General features: G+C 47.8%; 1 protein-coding gene and 1 long non-coding RNA gene across 4 annotated transcripts; one reads left to right on the plus strand and one right to left on the minus strand.

The window, feature by feature from the left end:
* Positions 1–394: 394 nt before the first annotated feature.
* LOC123801500 (uncharacterized) lies at positions 395–2,606 on the minus strand. The gene is made up of 3 exons (XR_006782255.2): positions 2,324–2,606; positions 846–1,845; positions 395–453 (listed from the first exon to the last, which is right to left on the minus strand). It is a non-coding gene; the product is annotated as an uncharacterized LOC123801500 (long non-coding RNA).
* Positions 1,696–21,723, plus strand: NQO2 (N-ribosyldihydronicotinamide:quinone dehydrogenase 2). Of its 3 annotated transcripts, none has more exons than XM_045811529.2 (6): positions 1,696–1,834; positions 3,466–3,630; positions 9,087–9,217; positions 11,660–11,773; positions 12,611–12,712; positions 14,350–21,723. In XM_045811529.2, exons 1-6 carry the CDS (start codon positions 1,828–1,830, stop codon positions 14,524–14,526), a joined length of 696 nt encoding a protein of 231 aa, XP_045667485.1. In that variant the 5' UTR covers positions 1,696–1,827; the 3' UTR covers positions 14,527–21,723. The 3 variants fall into 3 exon arrangements, with proteins under 3 accessions (XP_045667485.1, XP_087714360.1, XP_087714361.1); XM_087858234.1 differs by having other exon boundaries at positions 14,395–21,723; XM_087858235.1 differs by lacking the exon at positions 1,696–1,834 and adding an exon at positions 2,587–2,914.
* Positions 21,724–23,298: the final 1,575 nt, after the last annotated feature.

Raw genomic sequence — 23,298 nt, forward strand, 5'->3', positions numbered from 1 at the left:
CCCGGCACAGTACCTGGCCAGAGGGTGAGTCCTCCTATGAGCCGGTGACCCAGCCGAATGAATGCATAGATTGGGATTGTGTCCCATTCACTGCTGTTCATGGAGAGTCAACTCCAAATGGCTTAACCACAGTTCAGAGTTTGCTCTCCCATATAGAGAAGTCTTGAAGGTTGGCAACTCAGAACCATCTCGTGGCTCCAAGGAAGCATCAGGAATCCAGGTTTCTTTTGTATTTCTGGTCTACCATCCTTAGGCCAGAGCGTCTACCCCCGTGATAACAAGATGACTGACGGAGCCCTAGCTGTCATTCCACAGTGCAGCTCAGAGGAAGGCCAGCAGCAGGGGCTGAAATAGCACCTCCACCCTCCCCACCCCCGCCCCCGGGTCAGCCCCTGTAAGGATATGTCCTAGGAGCCACGCGTAATGGCTTCTGCTTCACCTCTTTGGCCACCCCTGAGTGGAAGACCGGAAAATGTAGGGATTAACTGGGCACACTGACTCCTGAATAAATTCAGGGACTGTTCGTTAGAAACAAGAGGGGATGCTGGGTAGCCAAAGAGGCAGATTCCTAACTCTTCAGTCAGTAGTTAATTTAAGCAAATGGGCAGGATTTAAAGTCACCTTTGAGGTTTGATGGTGTTTGGAGTTCCCACCCTCTGTCTGACCAGAGCTGTTTGCCCCCTCTCCAGTTGAAGCACCCTGCCTGCCCTCAACTCAGCTCCAGCCACAATTATTTAAACCTCTTTTTCTTTCTGTCCCCGGGACACCCAAACTGGGCCAGAGCCCGTTGCCCTACAGCCCCCACTGTGACTTCTTGGCAGTATTCTGCATACCTCAGCCCTTACCTGGGGCTCCTGGGCAGCTGGAGGTGCGGAGGGCCCAGGAAGAAGCGACCGCAGGCTGTGCTCCAGATTGCAGTCACGGCCATGGGTATGCCTGATTTCCGTCTCTCTGTTCTTGGTATCTGATGGTGATGCACTGATATGTGAAAATTGTCATTTGGGTACAACAGGCAACATACAGCACCCCCACACTGACCCTGAGTCACAGGCTCTGGGCTGTTTTTTTCGGGCAGAGGGAGCAGGTTTGTTGGAGGTATCTTGTCTGTCGCAGAATGAACCCGATTATTTCAGAGCTGGCTAGCCAGGAGTGAGGATTCAGGCCCCTTTTGTGCCTTTGAGGCCCTCTCGGGAGAGCTAACATTTTTCCAGAGCCTGATTATGTGCAGGCCACCCTATGTATGTCTTGTCTGTCTTGCTCTTCTCAGCCATGCTGGGACTTTGCAGACTGCAGTAGACGTGGTAACTATGAATTTTTTACCAACACCCCTGACCTTTGTTCAGCTGTTTTGATTGGGGGCGGGGCCGGGGGGGGCAGAAATGTGGGAGAGGGAGGAAGGACACAGAGGCATGCCTCCTGCTTCTTATCATAGCTCATTTTCTAGGACCTCTTCGTTTTGGTTGCCTTCATGGAAGGTTCTGAGTCCTCTCAAAAGAAAAAAAAAAAAGGTCTTGGTTTTGGCACTGGTCATGATTTGTCCTCTGAAGCTTAAATCTCCAACTGGTTTCTTGCCCCTCTTGTGAAAGCTTTTTTCACACACATCTGCATGTCCTTCCTGAAGCCTGCAGTTGGTACATTGACCTCACCACCACGTCTCCCCCCTTCCCTCAAGTGTTTGTTTTCTCTTCCAGATTGTTGGGGTTGCTGAGGAGAGTGACCGCAGCTGAAAGCCTGGGGCTCGCCACACTGAATCCTCCTGTGCCCGGGATTAACAGCAGACCCTCCCTTTGGTAGTAGTCAGAGGGGAAGAATCCGTCTTCTTAGAACATGGCAGGTGACTATGACCTATGGGGGAGATGAACTTTTCTAAATAAAAATTTTAATTAGAGGTTAAATATGTTATAAAAACCCAAACAGCACTGAAATGTATTAAAACTTGTTTTGTTTTTAACATGAATCACTATTTTGAATTATCTTACTTTGTGTTTTCCTACTTGTTTTATTGTCTATTTCAACCCCACCAGAATATAAGTTGCTCAAAAGTGAGAGCCATGCTTATGTTGTTTTTGCTCTGCCTCTGGCCTCTGGAATGATATCCAGGCTATCATAGTGCCCCATAAACATTTATCAAGCAAATGAGCATAGCGCCCCATAAACATTTATCAAGTGAGGAGTAACCGTGGTTTAAAATTCAGTGCAACACAATTTTTACTCTTGTCCCTACTCAACACACACACACACACACACACACCACACTCCATCCTTAAACTTTTTTCCTTTCAACAATATGGCATAAAAATTCTTTCAGAATATAAAAGTCCACCTTATTTTACACAGTGTGGTGTAGATTAGGGCTTCGGAACCTCAGCACTACCGACATCCTGGGCAGTAATCCTTTGGTGTGATGTGTCCTGCGTGTTGCCGAATGTCTAGCAGCTCTTCGGTATCTATCCGCTGATGCCAGGAGCACCCTCTCCCTAGCTGTGACACCCCAGAGTGTCTCCAGACATTGTGGGCTGTCCCACCTGGGGGGCAACACTGCCCCCACGTGAGAACCGCTGATATAGATGTTTACTTGTGTCCATCGGTAGAGTTCCTGTATCACAAATGAGTCTGAGAAGTTAAAATAAAAATGTTAACCATTAAGCTAACCCGTGGACTCCAACCTTTACACCGGGTTGAGTGCCCAAACTGTTTGCTTCAAACTAACATTGCTGTTTCCTACTTAGGGGCCTAAACTGAGAAATTGAAATCAAGAGTTCGGACATTTTAGTCTTAGACATTACTGAGGGCAAATTAAGCAGATGACCAAAGCCGGCTGCCAGAAGAAAGCAATATGTGATTTCACAGAATCTTCTGAACAAGGGAAATGTTGCTTCAGCGGCTGTTGGTATTAATGGCACAGCCAGGACCTGTAAGACCTGACTCTTCTTACAGTCTCTTTGTCATCAGCCTTGCCACCCAAAGTGGGGCGCCATCTAAACCTGCCTCCCCCTGGGGTTAGGGGTCTGATTTTCCCTACTTTGTTTACTTGTCCCATCTCAGTGGGGCTGGAGGAAAAGGAGGCAGAGCTGTAGCTGTAGCTGATGCCTGCCAAAGTGGGTTAGCAGGAGAGCTTAGTTACGGTAGCTTTCCATTCTGTTGTTTCCCGGCAGGGCGGAAACCTCTGATAGAGAATGACCACAATAGCTTGGGCTTTTCAAGAAATTCCCAGAGTTATTTTTGAGGAATCGTAACTTGACCCATTTTACATCTGTGCATTAGTAAAGCAGGCAGTGATGAGCTGTGTATTAACTGGATTTTTAAAACCATTCATTACTTTAAAACTGTCACCCATGAAAAAGGCTGGTATTTCTTAGCTCGAGCCTATCATGCATCTACACATTCCATTGTTATCTTCGTCTTCATGGAATTTCGACAAAGAGGAGTTGTTCTTCAAGAGAAATCATTTCTTTTCTGATTTAGGCAAGAAAGTGCTCATTGTCTATGCTCACCAAGAACCCAGGTCTTTCAATGGGTCCTTGAAGAAAGTGGCAGTGGAGGAACTCAGCAAGCAGGGCTGTACCATCACCATTTCCGATCTGTACGCCATGGACTTCGAGCCGCGGGCCACCAGGAAAGATGTCATCGGTGAGTCGTGGGCTAAACAGTTTTTGGTTTTTTAACTTTTTTTTTTTTTTAAGATTTTATTTATTTATTTTCGAGAGAGAGAGAGAAAGCAAGCATGAGCAGGGTGAAGGGCAGAGGGAGAGGCAGACCCCCTGCTGAATGGGTAGCCTGTCATGGGGCTCAACCCCAGGACTCTGGGATCTTGACCTCAGCTAAGGGCAGATGCTTAATGGACTGAGCGACCCAGGTGCCCCTGTTTTTTAACTGTCTTCTAGTTTTTTAATGGAAAAAATGTTTTGAAAAAACTAACCATTGCACATGATACCCAGTTCCAAGTCAAAAGAGTCTGCATGGCAAGTCTTTCTCCCATCGGTGTCTTTCTCCCATCGCTGTCCCCCAGCCACCCAGTGTCTCTGCCCCCAAGCTACCAGGGTACTCACTTGTCTCTGTGTCCCTCCAGAGACGTCTGTGCTACGGGAAGCAATTACGGGCTTAGTCTCCATTTTCTCTCCTTCGTTTTGGAATGCTAGCGTATTTTACATGTTTTGCACGTTGCGTTCGTTTTTTTACTGCCCTAAGTATTCATTGTGTGGAGGTGTCATAGTTCAAGTAGCCCCTTCTGCAGGACGTTTCAGATCATTCCTGATCTTTTCCTGTTACAAACAGAGCTGCAAGGAAGAATCATGGCCACGTGTGTTTTCCTACGTATACAGGTGATCTAGAGGTGGGATTGCTGGTCAGAGGGAAGGTGCACTTTTGATTTTCATAGATAATATCAAATGGTAAACGGACCATTTACACTCACACCAGCAATGTTTGCAAGTGTTCATTTCCTCCGCATGACCAATTTGATAATAGCCAGTCTGTCAGGTGAAAACTGGTCTCCCAGTGTAGTTGTGATTTGCCTTTCTCTCATTGTAAGTGAGCTTTACTGTCTTTGTGTTTATGGAAGAAGCATTTTCTCTTTTTTCCAGCTTCATTGAGACATAATTGACAAAAGTTATGTATATTTAAGGTATACAACATGATGGGGGTTTTGGGGGGGGGTTCCTAGTATTTTTTTTATTATTAGTTTCAGAGGTAGAGTTTAGTGATTCATCAGTTGCATATAATACGCAGTGCTCATTACATCACATGCCTCCTTAATGCCCATCACCAGTTACCCCATCCCTCCACCCACCTCCCCTCCAGCAACCATTGGTTTGTTTCCTAGAGTTATGAGTCTCTTGTGGTTTGCCTCCCTCTGTTTCTATCTCATTCTGTTTTTCCTTGCCTTCCCCTGTGTTCATCTGTTTTGCTTCTTAAATTCCACTTATGAGTGAAATCATATGGTATTTATCTTTCTCTGACTGATTTATTTTCCTTAGCATAATACCCTCTAGTTCCATTCGTTATGTTGCAAATGGCAAGATTTCATTTTTTGATGGCTGAGTAGTATTCCACTGTACAGATATACCACATCTTCTTTATCCATTCATCTGTCGGTGGACATCAGGGCTATTTCCATAGTATGGCTATTGTGGACAATGCTGCTATGAACGTTGGGGTGCATGTGCCCCTTCTTTTCACTACATCTGTATCTTTGGGGTAAATATCTAGTAGTGCAATTGCTGGGTCATAGGGTAACTCTGTTTTCAACTTTCTGAGGACCCTCCGTGCTGTTTTCCAGAGTGGCTGTACCAGTTTGCATTCCCACCAACAGTGTAAGAGGGTTCCCCTTTCTCCACATCCTCGCCAATATCTGTTTCCTGACTTGTTAATTTTAGCCATTCTAACTGGTGTGAGGTGGTATCTCATTGTGGTTTTGATTTGTATTTTCCTGATGCTTAGTGTTGCGGAACATTCGTTCATGTGTCTGTTGGCTATTTGTATGTTTTCTTGGAGAAATGTCTGTTCATTTCTTCTGCCCATTTCTTTACTGGATTTTTTTACAACATGATGTTTTGACGGCATTTTCTAAAATATTTTTTTTGAAAAGCTAAATAAATACTTTTAGCTTTCTATTTGTATTAATATTTTGTATTATACTTATTAATGTTTGTATTAATATTTTAATAAAATATTAACTATTTTATATCCCTTGCTCATTTTTTCCTTATGTCTTTTATTGGTTTTAAAGAGCTCTTTGTGTATTAAAAAATTAGTTTCTAGCGTGGGATATGAGTTGTAAATACATTTTTCCTAATTAGTGTTTTATTTCGATTTTGCTTATGGTGTTTTTTCCATGCAGGATTTTATTTACCTAGCTGGCTTTTGATCAGTCTTTTTCTTCCCTGACTTCTAGATTTTGTGTCACACTTATATACACTCCAAGATTTTTATTTTTTAAGATTTTATTTATTTATTTGACAGAGACAGCCAGCGAGAGAGGGAACACAAGCAGGGGGAGTGGGAGAGGAAGAAGCAGGCTCCTAGCGGAGGAGCCTGATGTGGGGCTCGATCCCAGAACGCCGGGATCACGCCCTGAGCCGAAGGCAGAGCTTAACGACTGCGCCACCAAGGCGCCCCCAAGATTTTTTTTATTTAATTTGATAGTTTTGTCTAGTGTTTGACATATTTCACTTTAAAAAAATACTGTCTACTTAAAATTTATTTTGGTATATGATACGACAACCTACTGGGTTGTCTCATCATCATTCATTGCATGATCCAGCCCCTGATTTAAAATGCCGCCTTCACTGGGATTTAAATTCCCAGGTACATTTGATTCTGTTCTGCACTCTGTATTCTGTTGGGTTGTTTTGGGGGTTTTTTCCCTATCTGTTCATGGATTCAGTACCACATGGCTTTAATTATTTTGGCAAATGATAGAATATCTGATAGAATTAGGTCACCATCTTTGCCTTATTTTCTGTGTTTTCTAGCTAGTTTTACTTTACTTTTCTATAAAATCTTTTGGATTAACTTTCCAGATTCGAAAAGTAACCGGATGATATTCTTATTGAAATTCCATTAAATTGACAGATGAACTTTTCTTATGCTGATCCTATCCAGGAGAATGGTATGGCTTTTCATTTGCTCACGTGTTCCTTTACAACCCCGCAGCTCTCTTTACAAGGTTTCTTCATACAGATCGTGCATAATTCTTGTGAATGGGTTTTTGTTTCTCTCTGTGAAGAGGGTTAATCTCTGTGTGCCTGCGAGCGTGTGTGTGTGTATCCAGCCACGACTAATTTTCTTACTGTTTGTAGTAGATTTCAGCAGATTCTCTGGATTCTCTGGGGCTTTCCTGGTATACAGTCAAATCATCTGCAAATAATGATAACTTCACCTTGGCCTTTCCAGTATTTAATACTTTAATTTCCTTCTGTTTGTAATTGTGTTAATGATAATCCCAAGATTTAATATTTAATACTGATGGTGATAGCTGACATCCTCTATCTTCTTGCCTTTCTTTCATTTTAATACATCAGTCAACAGTTTGCACTTAAGGAACAACAGAGCCGGGACTGGGAAAGACAGACTCTTATGTTAAGGAGCCACTAGTTTTTAAGTGGATAAAGTAACACAAGCTTATTGTAAAAAAATATTTTAAAACACAGTGAATAGGTGAACATAGGGTAAGAAGTACAGCCCCTTTTCACATATAATCCATAGTCCTATTCTGTCCATGGAGACAAATTAGTTTAACTTTTTGGTGTAGATCATTGTGGATCTTACTTAAATATCAAAAAGGTACATATCCATGTAAATTATAGTTCGGAAACTCTCTAGATACAGATGTGAATGGTGCCATGCCATGGGACTTGCCTTATGCACTTCGAGCTTCGGAAGTCTTTTTACTGATTGCATAGCACTCTCTGGTATGTAATATAACTTACCAATTCCCCTTCTGATTTATCTTTATGTCGTTCCCACCTTTTATTTCAGGCCCTGTGCCAGTCTTTCTTTTACGGCTCTGGGTTTTCTGTCTTGCTTAGAAAGGCCTCCCCATACCCACACTTATAAAAAATATTCTTATTTTCCAGTGATACGTGGATACCTTTATTTTGATATTTACTTTTTAAATTTACCTAGAATATGTTTGGCCTACGCACGTTTTTCATCTCTGTTTACCATTATCAGAACCACCCCCAGGTCTGCTGTACGTTCCACATACTGTGAGTAGCCAAAAGCCTACCTGGAACCTGCCTGAGAAAACACGACCTCTTGCCTATGGCAGTTACCCTCTGGGTGACTCTGTCAATACAGAACCTTATCCTGAGGACACACTCAGTAGGTGCTTTTTGAATGAAAATCATATATAGGTAGGTTAAAGGAGGAAGCAAAGAACACTGACCTGTTTCTAAAGAATGAGTCTACTGAGGACCTTGGATTCAGTTCTCCTTTTGGTTCCTCCGCACGCGGCTGAGGGTTTGTGTGCTCCTCTCCGGAGCCCGTGTGGTGGAGTGGTTCACACCTGGCCTCGTCGCCCCACGTCTGTGCCACCGAGGCCTCGTGGTATTGAACTGACTCAGCCTCTCTCAAGTCTTGCTTTCCTCTTGGTAGACTGGGACTTACACTTACCAGTTGTCATAAAGACAGAAGAGGTGATGTGTGGAGCACAGCACCTGATAGGTAGGAGGTCCTCAATAAATGCTAAGCTATTTGTAATGCTGATTTATGCCTTTGATGAATCCTTTTGGGTGACAAGATCCCACTGGAAGGCGTAGACCAAAATAACTTCTCTTCCGTTTTTGTTGCCAGGGGCAGTGCTGGAAGTTCTAGCCTGAGCCCCCTCCTCCCACCACCCACTGCTGCTGCCTGTGGTGTGCCCCCCACCACGCTTGCTCTCGAATCCCTGCTGCTGCAGTGAGCTTGTCCACACCCACTTCGGAGCATTTACGTATTTCCCTGCATACGCCCCATGGCTCCCCACGTGCAGGAAAAGTTCAAGCTCCTTAAGAAGGCTTACAATCTCTGGCCCATCTCTCTACCCAAACCACCTGCAGCCCTCCTGGCCTTTCACCCATTGCCCCGCAGGTGCTCCTGGTGGCCCTTTTCTGGGCTGGCCCAGTTGTCAGACACCCTGCCTTCTCTGAGTCTTATGCCCAGAATGTCCTGTCTCTTCCCTCCGGGGCCCCAGGCTGCCTGGTGAACTCCTGCTCCATCTTCAAAGCCTGGTGTACAAAGCTTATCACTAACCCAAGCAAGCAAAGCCAGCCACTGCTGTACTGAGTTAGACCACATGTGTCTTGATTGTAAGATGGGAGGCTTATCTGGCGTAACAGTAGACTGAGCTAGCTAACTTGTTTTGTATGTTAATCGTTTGGTTACTTACCTACTCTTACTGGACTTTGAGTCCCGTGAAGGTGAGAACAGTAGCTTCCTCCCTTTTTATTTCCATAGCCCGACCCCAGGGCCCAACACCTGGTGGGGTCTCAGTGAGTGGCCACTCGCTTTGGGGAGTCCAGATGACAGGGATGCTCGTGGGATTGGCCAGGATGGACTGCGGGTGCGCGTGTGAGAGTGAGAACATTTGGCCTGTTCTTCTCCAGGTGCTCTCTCTAATCCCCAGTTCTTCAACTATGGGGTGGAAGCATACGAAGCCTTTAAGAAGAGGTCTCTGGCCAGTGACATAACTGACGAACAGAAAAAGGTTCAGGAAGCTGATCTAGTGATCTTTCAGGTTTGTTTTGCCTCTAATTGTTATAATGAATTAGATTCATTCCATGTACAAGCTCTTTCCAAATATTGAGTCGCGCACTTCTAGAAATAGAATTCATGTTGTTAGCACAATCGCACACTTATTTATGTCTGGTTGGGTAAGGAGATCCGTGTTGCCAATATTCATTCAGAGCCCTGACTCCGAGGTAAGTTGTGTGGAATTCCCCTTTAGCCCCGCGGTCCAAGAAACATTTGCATCATGCAAGGGGAATTGCCTCCATTCCCTTCTGATCCCCACCCCACACAGGCAGGGGCTGCATGAAAACCGGATTTGTCGACAGGAATGTTTGTCAGGGTAATTGGGGCCAAATGCAACTCCTGCCCTAAGTATCTTGATCCTTAGGAGGAAAGTCTTTTGTTTCCTTCCTGTTACTGGTTGCCTCACCAGCTCACCTTCTGTGCACTCACTCACAGATTGCCCCAGGCTAGGGCTCCCTGCAGAGAGAGCCTGCTTCTGCAGGCTCTGACTCACCCAGGAGCCCGCCCCCCTCCCCGCAGCTAGACAGGCCTGTGTTCCTACAGAGGGAACCGCCAGCCTGGCAGCAAAATAAACATGTGCTTTTGGGGAGCTGTTGGGTTGGCAGAAATCCAAGTCAACTAGAAAAAAGGAATTTTATTCTCAGGGCCCTGGTCCCTTGGGTCTCCTAGAAGCCAAGGCAGGCTAGTTGGGCTTCAGGGACCGTGGAACCGGAGGCTTGGACCCCTCTGTCCTCTCCCTCTGATTCTCCTCCGCTGCTCCCCGTATGCCGCTCTGGCCTCTCGCTGCACACCAGGGCCTGGGGCTCTAGATCCCGGATCTCCAAGATGGATCTGATTGGTCCCGATTGTCTCTGTTTTCAACACGGGGTAAAGGCGGGGAGTGGGTGAGATAAGACCCCCACGTGCAGGGGAGGGACAAGGATGCGACCAGTTTCCAGGTGAAACAACGTGTGTAGAAGGCAAAGTTCACAAACCTTTCATAAAATAACCCTACCCCTACGGGAGGGGGAATGCTTCAGCCCTCCTCTTCCGCCCTGCCCAGGCTACCTCTAGACGCCCCCCTTCCTGGCACGTTCCCTTTCTTTCCCAGGCACCGGGAGCTGCTAATCTGATCAGAGTGCAAGATGCTCTTCCATCCTAATTCCATGTGGCTGGATCACGGGGCCACAGACCTCGCTTGCCACGTGCTTTATCATCCACAGAATAATAGCCACCCCAGGACAGTGGGGCTGTATCAAAATTGGGCCCATGGTCCAAGCAGAACCATACTTGGCTCTCTCATTCTTCTCTTCCTGCCCGCTGTGGTCAGGTGACCACATGGAGCCCGTCTCTCCTTTCTCCCTGCTCTTGCATTCTTGCAGCTGGATAGCTAAAGCAAGCCAAGGCCTGCTCTTTCTGTAACGTTCTTTCTTTTTCTCTACTCCATTTCACAGCTCTTTTCCCTTTGCCTTTCCTCTTTTCTTGATACTTTGCCCAGAGGGTCTGCATTATAAATTTATTGTTTTTCATTCAACACTTATAAAAATTCCATTCCTCACTACTACTTAGTAGTGATCACTACTCCCCATCACTCACGGAGCATTTACTCTGTTCTGAGCACTGTATTGTGTCATTGAATCCTCCCCACGATGCTGTGACCTAGTAACCTGTACTAGCCATATTGGCAGATCAGGAAAAGGAGGCACAGAGAGGTTAAGTAACTTGCCAGCATCACACAGCAGTGTGTTGTGGAGCTTAAATTTCAATGCCAAGTCCTGTGTTAGATTTACAGCAAAAGCACATGAAACATGGGCTTTCTTCCGCCTTTGGTAACAGATTATTATCTGTGTTCATCTCCTGTCATTGATGATGATTCTGGATATAGTGTCAGGGCTTCTATGAAGACCAGAGTGGACTTTAGGTAGATCTTACTGCTGGTGTGTGGAATCTTTGAGGATAAGGCTTTAGTTTGTGTCAAAATCTGGAGCTTCCCAGAACTTCACTCAGCCTGACTTCCAGAAGGCAGCAACTCATCCCCAGAAAGGAGCAAATTCTTTCCCACACAAATTCCTTCCTCTTGTGCTCCTTGATTGGATCAGTCACAGGGACTGCTGCCAGAGAGCCAGTGTCCGGCAGGACTTCCCAGCACTGCCCCACCTGCTCCAGGCCCAGCCTAAGGGGCTGTCACAGGGGGACACAGAGCCACCTGTAACAGCAACCAGGACCATGGTCAGCTCTGCCCCCCCCCACGCCCACCATCCCCCTGTCCACCCGGCACGCCTCCGAGCGGAAGGGAAGAAATGCCCCTGCTCGAGCGTACTGCCCTCTGGTTATACTCGCCTGCCCAGCCATCTGGGAAGAGGACGGTGGGATTCCTTCTGGATCAGCCAGTCTGCAACCTGAGGCGGCCCGCCGCATCCGTCTCTCCCTGGTGTTGTTTCCCCAGTTCCCGCTGTACTGGTTCAGCGTGCCGGCTATCCTGAAGGGCTGGATGGACAGGGTGCTGTGTCAGGGCTTTGCCTTTGACATCCCAGGATTCTACGACTCCGGTTTTCTCAAGGTGTGTACCCCGGGGTGAGGATCCTTATGTCCTGGTGGGGGGCATCTCCTCAAGTCCTAGTTCTCGTTCGCCTTTTTATCAAAAATGGATTGAGCCCCTGTGGGCAAAGCCCCGTGTGCTGTACTCGGGCAAGAAGAGCGCAGTTTCTGAGGTCACAGCTTCGATATAGATGCGTCCCCCACGAACGACTCCCGTGGCCGGCAAGGGCCCGGAGTTGGGGTTGTGGGAGGGCTGCCCGGGGCCCCACGGAGTCAGCCCCGGCTCGGGAGAGGCGTCTGCGCCGCGATGCAGAACTGAGCCGTGACTTCACACCACTTCACCTCACAGCTTCACGTTCCTCCTTGAAAAGCGGAATGATAGGACACGCGTGTTGCAGGGTGAACGTTGCACGGAGCCTGGCGGGCGCACAGTAGCTGTGAATTTCTTACTAAGTTCAGTCCTTGCTGAAGTACATGATGTCTGAATTCTGAAAGCCTCAGAAAATAAGTGCGTGTAAGGAAACTGTAGGGTCACACGGTCGGTCTTGGGTGGTAACGTAATGCTACCGTCCCGAGAGCGGTCCTGGGCCAGGGCCGCGTGCTGCCTCATGCGCCCTCACTGCAGCCCCCGCGCTCGACACCCGGGCCTCGCCCGTCCACACCCGGCGTCACAGCCTGCTCTCCAGCAGAAGTCGGGGCCCCCCTGTCCCCGCCGGCTGTGCTTGCCGCCTGTAGCTGGGCGTGGCGGAGCAGAGTGTTACCGTTTGTCCATCCCTGGAGGGACTGGCCTCAGACCCTCCCTCTTGGTCGTTCTCAGCCTCGCTGCCAGCGTCACATGGATCTGTTTCCTCCTCCGCAGAATAAATTGGCCCTCCTCTCGGTAACCACCGGGGGCACAGCCGAGATGTACGGGAAAACCGGAGTCAGCGGAGATTTTCGGTACTTCCTGTGGCCCCTCCAGGTACCCGCTGCACCCCCCACCCCCTCCGCGTCCCCTGCAGCTCCCCCAGGTATCAAATATGATGCGATGTAAGCCCAAAACCCAGACCATTTTGACTCCACCTGAATACAAGACGTTAGAATATTTAGCCCTTTTAAATGTCTTACTTAGCACTGAAAACATGGGCCAGTAGGGAAAACACATATTTATTATAACAATAGCCTTTGAATTTGTTGGGTGGGAGCTGGGTCACTGACGTCTGTTCCGTGGCAGCCCTGCGTGTGTGCAGAGCACCGGGGGTGCCGTCCACACTGGCCACGCTTTGTGAAGGTGGCATCCTGCTCGAGCGCTGGCACAAGGTGCCCCAGGGCCAGCAGTGCAGATAGCCTCCCACCGCCCACAGGTGATGGGTCCGTGGAGCCAGGCGCTGTGCCCCGTCCCCAGGGCCCACACCCTCCCCGGGTTCCCAGGACTCGGCCTGCTGTCTCAGGTAGACACCGTGCTGCCTCTGCGCATCCCCGAGTCGTCTGTGAAGGGGACAGCAGGGGCAGCATATGCAAGCAGGCTGGGGTGCCCCCACATGAGGCACCCCTTGCTGAGGGACGGAGCAGAGGGTCAGGGCAAAGGGAGCAGGCTGTGGGTCAGGTGGCCACATCCTGGCTCCGAGCTCCCAGGAGACCCAGAAACCTAGACGCAAGCCGTTCTTCCAGGATGTTATGAAGGGACGTTTGTCCAGGGAGGAGGAGATCACGTATTCAGCAATTTGTGAGCTTGCTTTAAAAACGTAGACAATGACCTGTGGGCCTCTTGCCCCTGACTTACCCCTGGTAGGGCAAGCTGGACAGTAGTATGGGTTTTAAGGGAAGGAGTGCAGAGAGGAAAGAGTGACATTTCTAGTAAAAGTTGTCTTTGAAAGGATAGTGATTCAATTTAGTGACGCTCTGCGGGAGACAGTGATAACTTACAGGCCTGAACTTCCTTCTCCACAGGTCAACTAGTCTCTTGGGGGTCATAAGCCAAGTTTAAATTCTTCTGGTTTTTAGAAAATCTTTATATATTCTTTTCAGTTTTCAAAAGTACATATTATGAAAAAAGAGTGAGTGTACAAAATATAAAAATAGAAAGTCCTTTTAATCCCCCCCTTAAAAATAATTACTTTTAATAATTTGATGTATTTCCTTATGGCCCATACATATTTTTATATGAATATTTTTTATTATTAGGGTTATTTTGTTTATGTTTTTACATAAATGGTATACCACAAATGGACTACTTCAGATTTCTTTTTATTTTTACTTGACACGTTTAACAACCGTACACGGATATACTGTGTAGCTAGAATAATGTCACATCGTTCTAGAGTAATCCACTGTATGAATGTACCCTAACTTGCCTAATCAATCAAAACCATACGGTTTACTGTCTGAGTCAGAAGCAAAGATTACAGATAAATCTCAGTTAGGATCTGAAGTTTCCTCCTGCCCGTCAAGGCCTACGCCGTAAGGTTATAGGGCAGTTCGGTTACCTAGTAGCAGTGAAGTTGTTCTTTAATTTTTTGAAGGCTTATTTCAGGTCATTTCCCCCCTTTAATTGTTTACTGGAATGACACGTACAGGATGCAGCTTCTGATCAGTTCTCTGCTTTCTCTGGGGCCGCAGCATGGGGCGCTGCACTTTTGCGGATTTAAAGTCCTTGCCCCGCAGATCAGTTTTGCTCCCGAGATTGCCTCAGAAGAAGAGAGGAAGGCCATGGTGGCATCCTGGGCCCAGCGGCTGAAAACCATCTGGGAGGAAGAGCCCATCGACTGCACGCCTGCTTGGTACTTCGGGCAGTGACGCTTCGCACCACCTCCACGGCACGGCGCAGCCAGCACGTGCAAAGAGAAGAGGCCCCTGTAATAAACTGAAACCACAACAGAGTGAGCGGGAGATGTTTCATGTCGGGCAGGACCGGGTGTCCTACAGCCGATCAGCATTTCAGCCGTCACTGTTCACCCTGAGTTCTGTTCCGACTGAGACCATTATTCACCCAGGCTTGCTTTTCTCTTCTGATGTCTTTCCATCTCCCTGTGTTCAACCTTCATGGGTATTCTTGTTTTCAAACAGTTCTCCTGGCATGGCGTAGTTTTTTTTCTTTTGTTTGATTTCATAACTCAACTTGGGAATTTCTGTTTTTTCATAGAAGGTTGAATCTTTCCTAGCGAGTGTTGTAGTGCTGTGTTTGGGCTTGATCTTCCATCGCTTTCTTTTTTTTTCTTGCTTGAATGCACAATGGCTCTGCAGTTTTCAGTGAACAGCTGTGTAACACGTATGTAAAATCACTGCGTGGGGGTTACGGTGAAAGTCTCCCAGCGTCACTCCGATGGCGTCCTCTCCCCGCGCATGCATTCACGTGACACTACTAGTAATTGTCCTGAGTGGAGGTGCCTGTAGCAGGAAGGGGCTCCCTAAAAGCAGGCTTAAGAGATTAAATCTCCTCCTTCTCCTCCTCTTCCTCATCATCATCACTCCCGAGGATGGAGCCACTGCCTGTGCACAGGGGCCCTCCTTCCTCAGCGTCCCCAGTGCCACCCACAGTCCCCTTGTCAGACTGGCCACACAGCTTGTCGCTGGACCCTCATCACACTCCTTCGAGCTGGCACCCTCGTCCTGGAGCAGCCTGTCCCTTGCTTTGCCTGTGCCTTCCTCTTCCTCAGCATCTCCAGACCCTTTTCCATCTGCCTTCCTCCTGTCTGCCATCTCCTCGCATCATCACACGCTTCCGCGGGTGCGTCTCCTTCCTCCTCATCGGAATCCCCACAGCCTCCCCACCAGACAGTCGCTCAGAGCCGCCATCCCCAGATGCTCAGCTTTCAGGACGCTTCCTTCCTAAATCTTTTTCAACACCATTTTCTTCCTCTTCTTTTTCTTTTTCTTTCTTTCTTTTTTTTTTTGAGCCTTCTTCAAACTCTTTTTCAGAGCAGTCTTCAGATTCTCTTTCTAAGATGTCTTCCTCTTCAGAGTTTCAGGGTCACCTTCAGACTTTTTTCAAAGCCATTTTCTTCAGCGTCTTTCGAGGCTGTTCTTCAGAGACTGTTCTCATCACTTTGGGGACCGCCTTCTTCAGATTCTTTTGGGACCACGTTCTTTAGCATCTTTTTCAGAAACATCTTCAGAATCTCCCCATCTTCTCATTTTTCGAATATCTTTCCATGTCTAGGTTGTTGACATGCCATGTTAGTTGTGGCTTCTTGAGCATTCATCCTGGATGTGCTCATGCTCTGGAAAGGCCTTCCTTTAGGAAGTCTGGCCTTTCGGAGCAAAGATGGAAGTTGAACACTGAATGCCTCCATTGGCATCCACTTCCCTTCTCTCGGCCGTTCCTCCCTCCCTCTTGGGGTCTTCTCAGCCTGGCCATCTGTAGTCTCACCCCATGTTTAGACAGATTCGATGGCCACCAAGCCACCTTCCGTGGAAGGTTTGAGTGCACAGATAGGTTCCTCAGGACATCTGGGTGTCTCACCAAGAGAAGGAGCTTCCTGACTGGCCCAAGCTTTAACCACTCTCCTCCCAGGTTTTCTCTGACCTTGATCAGCACCAGTGGACCATCCTCAAAATCCCCAGGGTGAAACATTTTGCTGATGAGCACTCCCTGGTGGGGCATCCCACGAGTGTTCCAGCAGTCCAGCTGCTTTCGTTACAGAGCCAGCTTCTTCCTGTGGTGCTCGAACTCTTTCTGATGCCCCCTCTTCCCCTTCCAGTGAAACCGAGCTACCTCAGGATGGGATTTCTAGCTTCTAATTTCATCTTCATCCAAAAGCATTATTGCACAATCCAGATTCCTTCTTCAAATAACTGCAAAGCCCATCTGCTTTAAGATTTCCTTGGTTATCTTTGTAAAACTTGACCATAAATTCTGTCTGAGGATCTCATAATCATGCCAAGTTAGAAGTTGTATAAAGGCCTCCACTTTGATGTCAGTAGGCAGACCGGTTGCATTTACATTTGTAGTTCTGACTTCAATGTGAAGCCTTTCTCTTTTCTCTTTTTGAGATCAGGGGGTTTGAGGGTATTTTCCACAGAGGAAACTTTCTTAGCATTGCTGGCACATCTCATATGTTGGCCATGGAGTCAGGTATGCGGGCATTGAGAAGCCATAATTAGCCTGATTAAAGCAGGGATAAAGTCCCAGTGATCTTCCACCAGCCACCTTGCCTGGGTGTCAGCCAGCTGATGCCTGAAAGGTTGGCTTTCTCCGCTGGGATTCTTGGGGTCTGTCTAGTTCTCCATTCACAGTTGCTCATTTGCAAATTCCTTAGCCAAGTACACTTGACCCATGAACAACATGGGCTTGAACTGCATAGGTCCCCTTACACGTGCATTTTTTTCCATAAATACATTGGAAAAATTTGGGGAGATTTACGACAATTTGCAAAAACTCACAGGTGAACCATGTGGCCTAGAAACCCTGAAAATTTTAAGAAAAATGTATTATTGTAAGAATACAGTAAATGCGTAAAGAAAATATGTGTTAATGGACTTTATATGTTATCCGTAAGGCTTCCGGTCAACAGTAGCCCGTTAGTAGTTAAACTTTGCTGGGGGTCAGGAGTTACACACAGATTTTCTGGGGGTGTGGCTGGTGCCCCTAGTCCTGCATTATGCAGCTGTACTTGCAGCCTGAGTTTCCCCTCCAGGAGCAGGCTCAGGCGAGTAAGAAGGGGTGGCTTACTCTGCCCTGCCTCAGCACTGCCGGTCAAGGCCTGAGGTCTGGTATCTTTTTATATTTTCACTGTGCTCGGCTTGGTTTTGTGGCACTATTTCCCCATCAGCCTGTGCCTCCGGAATCTCTCCAAGTTGCTGATTCTGGGAGAATTCTACTTGACTGTCTTCCTGGCACCTCTGATTCAGCACGTCATCAACTGAGTTCCTCCCCCTTCTCACACCCCCGTCACGGTCCCTTATCTCAGTAAGTGGCAGGAGCATTCCTCCGATGTCAGGCCCCAAACCCAGGCCTCACCTGGACTACCCGCAGTCAAGCTTCTTGTCCTGCTGACTCCACCTTTTGCCTGGGTCTCACTTGCCCATGATTTCCATCCACGATTCTACCGTGCTCATACAGGATACTGCCTTTTCCCGCCGGGATGATTGCCATAACCACCTAGATAATTTTCAGTTATGCATGTTTGTCCCTTACAATCCATTTTCTACAGAATGCATAGAGCACTCTTTAGTGTACACACACCCACGCACACACACACACACACACAGCTCATGCCTCTCTTGAGGCCTGTTCATCCTTTAAGGACTTCTTGTGGCTCTTAGGAGATGTCCAGAATCCTTGAGCTGGTCTGTGAGGTACAGCGTGTGATCCTGTCTCGTACAGGCTTTCTGGCTACTCTGTGTCTACGTCCCAGCCATACCTGACTTCTCACTCCTGGTCTTGGTGCATGGGCTACTCCCGCCAATGGCAACACTCGCCCCATCTCATTGCCTGAGCCATCTCCCATGTCACTTAAGGAAGCCCTCCACAACCTCTCGGATGGAGCTGGAGGTCCTGTTCTATGCCCTGTACTTCTACCTTTAAAAAATTCTCTATGTGTGGTGCCTGGGTGGCTCAGTTGGTTAAGCATCTGACTCTCGATTTCGGCTCAGGTTGTAATCTCAGGGCGGTGTGATTGAGCCCTGCATTGGGTTCCATGCTGAGCGTGGAGCCTGCTTAAAATTTACTCCCTCTCCCCCTGCCGCCCCCTCACGTGCATGCACGTGCTCGCTCGCTCTCTTAAACAAAATCTCTGTGGTATTGTGTTTACTCGAGAAACACAGGAGGACATTTCCATCACCAGACTGCTGGCTCCATGAAAGCATGGAGTCTTGTCTAAGACTGCTTTCAGAAGCTAGTCTGGTCTAAGCTGTGTCAGTGTGGGGAGCCCCCACCCCAGGAGAAGTGAGGTCTGCTCCCTCCTGCACCCGGCCCAGGGCCCCCAGCTGATGGCAGGCTGCAGTCTGGCTCTCAGCAAGACCAGCTTCCCCGTGGCAAGTGTGCATCCCTGTGCGCACCAGGCGGGACGAATGCATGGGCACGTGACTGCACCTCATTGCTCACTCCCTGGCTTCTCTTCTGCTCCTGTGCTTGCTGAAACTGGGCCCTGGCTCTTGATGGGAGTTGTAGTCTGGGGACGACAGGCAGCCCCAGGAGAAATGCCCCAAAGAACTGTCTTCCTTGTTTTCACTGATGCCTCTGGGATGCATTTGGGCATCAAGAACTTGGCTTCTCCTCCCTCGTGCCCAGCGGGCTGCTGCGGCCGCAACCATGGCAGGTGCACAGGGAGGAGCACCAGCGTTTAGAGCCTCATCCTGCAGTCTGCGTGAGGTTGCTGGACCCCAGAATCCCTCGAGGCAGGAAGCAGATGCCACACTGCATGGTCTCTGAAGTCACCAACTCTAAGATTTTTTATTTATTTACTTTTCCCCATGAGAGAGAGCCTGGTAGAGAAAGAGTGAGCGTGCGTGAGCTGGGGGGAGGGGGAGAGTGAGACGCAGACTCCCTGATGAGCAGGGAGCCCAAGGTGGGGCTTGATCCCACCTGGGATCATGACCTGAGCCGAAGGCAGACGCTTAACGGACTGAGCCTCTCAGGTGCCCCTGAAGTCACCAACTCTAAATGTCCGACGGGTGGATTCTCTAACCAGCTAGGGGATGCTGCCTCTTCCCACAAGGGGGTTAGAGGAGCGGAAGTTCAAAGGGAAGACGACCCGCCCCGCCGTCTTCCTGGCCCGACGCCCAACTTCCCTGAGAAAACTTGGCCTCCCGTATGCCGAGGACGTTAATTCTACCTTCCAACCGAAACTCTGAGCACTCCCAGGGCCATTAGCTCCCCTAGCGCCGAGTTCCCTCCGACACTGCTGAGTTGGGCAGCAGGAATTGCTGATGAAAGAAAAAACAGGAAATGACCGCAGTCACATCTCAGGCAAGACCAGATTTTTCTTAGGAGGGTGGGGCCGCCTTTGGAGTCCGGAAGTTAGTTCCCTTCGGCCGTGCAGTGTTAGGTCCCGCACCTAGTTTGGGTGGAGGAAAGAAACTTAACGTTGCTCGATGTAAGAAAAGTGTCAGGGTATTCAGAGTAGCTCTTGCAGCGGGACCCTGTGCGAGAGGGAAAGAGGCACAGGCCTCAAGGGGGCACCTAGAGCCCGGGAAGAGGCAGCAATGGGCATGGGGGAGAGAGACGGCGCATGCGCAAGCCGCTCGGGGGCGGGGCGGGGGGGGCAGGTTGGGGGAAGACGGAGGAGCCAGGTGCGGTGGGGCAGCTCTCAGGTCATCCCCAGCCCATGTGTGCTGCGGTTAGGCTGTTTGCCCTTAGAGGAAACTGCTACTCTAGGACCAGAGGGCTTGAGAGCGCTAGGACTGCCACAGCACCAGGGCGCTCTGCTGGTGACCCTGTTGGCTCTGTGCTGCCCAGAGCGCCCTGCAAGCAGATAACAGGAGCTAGAAACACAGAGGGAGCTTTGACCAGAAAATTCCACCTACGGGAATGTATTCTAAGGAAATAACACTGAGAGTGAACTTAATTTGCTAAATTAGATGTTTGCTTTTTTAGCAATGCTAGTTACAATAATGAGTAGTAATCGCTAACATGTACTGGATACCTAGTATATGCCAGGGGCTGATATAAGTTCTTTACATGTACTATTAGTTCCTTTAATCCTCATACATGCCTATGAGTAAGTACCGTTGCTGTCGCCACCTCACATGAGGAAACTGAGGCAAAATTAGATGACCGACACTTGCCCGAGGGTCACAGCTATACAGAAGCAGATGTGGGATTTGAACCCAGAGCATCTGGTTCCTCTCTGGAGGATTGGGGTAATGACAAAGAATGTCATGGTCATCCATGGGGCTATTAGGAGGGCAGGGGTCGCGTACAGTCACCTTTGCCTGTCCCATATCTGTTTCTGTTTCTTCTGGTGGCAACACCCTGATTTTCCTTTGGGAATCATGCCCTTTCACCAAGCCATGTGGTCTTGATAGGGGTGACATCTCCTCAGTACCCAGGGGTGGCACCTGATGCACCTGACTGATCAGTGTTCTGTGCCCGAGACAAGCCAAGCCAGGCAATGAGATTACACTCAGGAATTCACTGATCTCCTGGAAAGAGGACACTTGTCTTCCTTCTGGACTTGGAACTGTGACCATGTCAATTGGCCAAGGGCCATGACATAGAGAGCATTGGCCTGCAAGTGAAGCCGACACTGAGGGAAGCTCATCTCTGCTGTATAGAGACAGCTTCTTAATGACATCTGTCAAACACCTGGAACCATCTTGGCCTGAAGCTGAAGTTTCTTCAGTTCTTCAGTCATGCAAGGCAATATACATCATCCCTTTTGCTGATGTTTTTATAACAATTGCGATTAGTACAATCCTAAAGAATCCAACAAGCACGGTTAGTATCTCCATGAAAATATGAGATACTCCAGGGAAAAGGAAACACAAATTCATTTTGGAATCTGATTACAATGACATAATAACATACATAGAGGCATATAAGATTTGAATAACATTTATACTAATATATCACATTCTTTTTCTCACCCACTGGGTTAAGTATAAAGTACCTAATGAACAAAGGCGAAGATGGAGAATCCGCCATTGTGGAGACCTAAGGGGGGCAGCAGAGGGCAGTACCAAGTCCTGAGTCCACTCCCAATTCTGCCAGTAACTGACAGTAGCCTTGAAAAAGCTGATCAAACGATTTGGGCTTCAGTTCCCCCATCTATGAAAAAAGGGGAGCCTGGCTTCCATAGTTACCCCACCAGAGGTGCAAGATTCCAATACACCCATATTCCTGTAATATTGTAATCTTTTCTCCTGAGATCCCAGAAACAGTCTGAAATACTGTCTGGGATCCACAATGGTCCTGGGGCTGATCCAGACTCAGACTGGTGTCTGCTTTCTATTTGTCTCTCACTGTTTCTTTCCATAACGTGGGATGGATGCTTTGAAATGTAAATCCATTCAGTCATTTGTTTTATTAAAATGTATTAAGGACAAGCTTTATCAGGAATCTGATCATTGTGTCACTTGAATTTCTCTATCACTAATGGAAGGACTGTATTTTGTTTGATTTCTCCCAGCATGAGCTGGCAGTTTGGAAGATTTTATTACTATGTCCCTTTTACTGATGGGTAAACTGAGACAAAGTTGAAGTAACTTGACCAGGGTCCCACCACTGCAAGGGCAAAGCTGAGGCTCAGACCAAACCAGCCTTTTTCAGACTGTGCTCAGGACCACTCAGGTTCGGGAACTCTGCTCAGGGGGCCGGAGAGGGGGGAAGCAGCACTGAACAGAGGCCATTTTAAAGAAATGACCCTCAAAGACCTTAGAAGGGAGTTCATAGTGGGAAAAGGAGAAGTCTGAGCTGAGGCCTCCTGCTCAATAAAGACCTAATGTTTTTTGGGTCAAGGATTCTTTTGCCAAGTGTCTGGTTGAGATTGAAAACCCGACCTAGACTTTCATTTCCTGCTCTGTGGCAGGTAAGATTTCTGAAGAGCCCTCCTGCAGCAAAACTTCTAGAGGCCAAAAAAATCACAACATACACACTCTTTTAAAAAATTTGAATTCAATTAATTAACATATAATGTATTATTGGTTTCGGGAGTACAGGTCTGTGATTCATCAGTCTTATATAACACTCAGTGCTCATCACAACACATACCCTCCCCAATGTCCATCACCCAGTTACCCCATCCCCCAACTCCCTCCCCTCCAGCAACCCTCAGTTTGTTTCCTAAAATTAAGAGTCTCCTATGGTTTGTCTCCCTCTCTGGTTTTGTCTTGGTTTATTTTTTCCTCTCTTCCCCTATGATCCTCTGCCTTGTTTCTTAAAGTCCACATATCAGTGAGATCATATGATTTCACTTAGCACAATGCCCTCTAGTTCCAACCATGTCTTTGCAAATGGCAAGATTTCAATTTTGATGGCTGCATAATATTCCATTGTACATATACACCACATCTTCTTTATCCATTCATCTGTTGATGGACATCTGGACTCTTTTCATAGTTTGGTTATTGTGGATATTGCTGCTATAAACATTGGGATGCAGGTGCCCCTTCAGATCACTACATTTGTGTCTTTGGGGTAAATACCCAGTAGTGCAATTGCTGGGTCATAGGGTAGCTTTATTTTCAACTTTTTGTGGAACCTCCATACTGTTTTCCAGCTTGCATTCCCACCAACAGTGTAGGAGGGTTCCCCTTTCTCCACATCCTTGCAAATGTCTGTCATTTCCTGACATAGTAATTTTAGCCACTCTGAGTGGTGTGAGGTGCTATCTCATTGTGGTTTTGGTTTGTATTTCCCTGATGCCAAGTGATACAACAAACACACTTTAAAATGCATTACTGAGATCATAAAAAATTATGGGAAATGTTCATGTGTATTCCCAGCCCTTTCTTTCCCTACCCCCACCCACCAGATTTGCCCCACAGCAACTAGTTGCTGATAGCAGGATGATGAGCAAATGCAGGGCCTTAGCAGCTTCAAGATCAAATGCTGATATCAATACTCTAGCTAGAAGGAGCAAGGGACCAGAGTTGGGTCCATGCAATCCAGGCAACTGAGCTGAGACC

The sequence above is a fragment of the Ursus americanus genome, chromosome 32 (assembly GCF_024610735.1).
Source record: "Ursus americanus isolate L20-20 chromosome 32, mUrsAme1.1.p, whole genome shotgun sequence".
Classification (NCBI taxonomy): Eukaryota; Metazoa; Chordata; class Mammalia; order Carnivora; family Ursidae; genus Ursus; species Ursus americanus.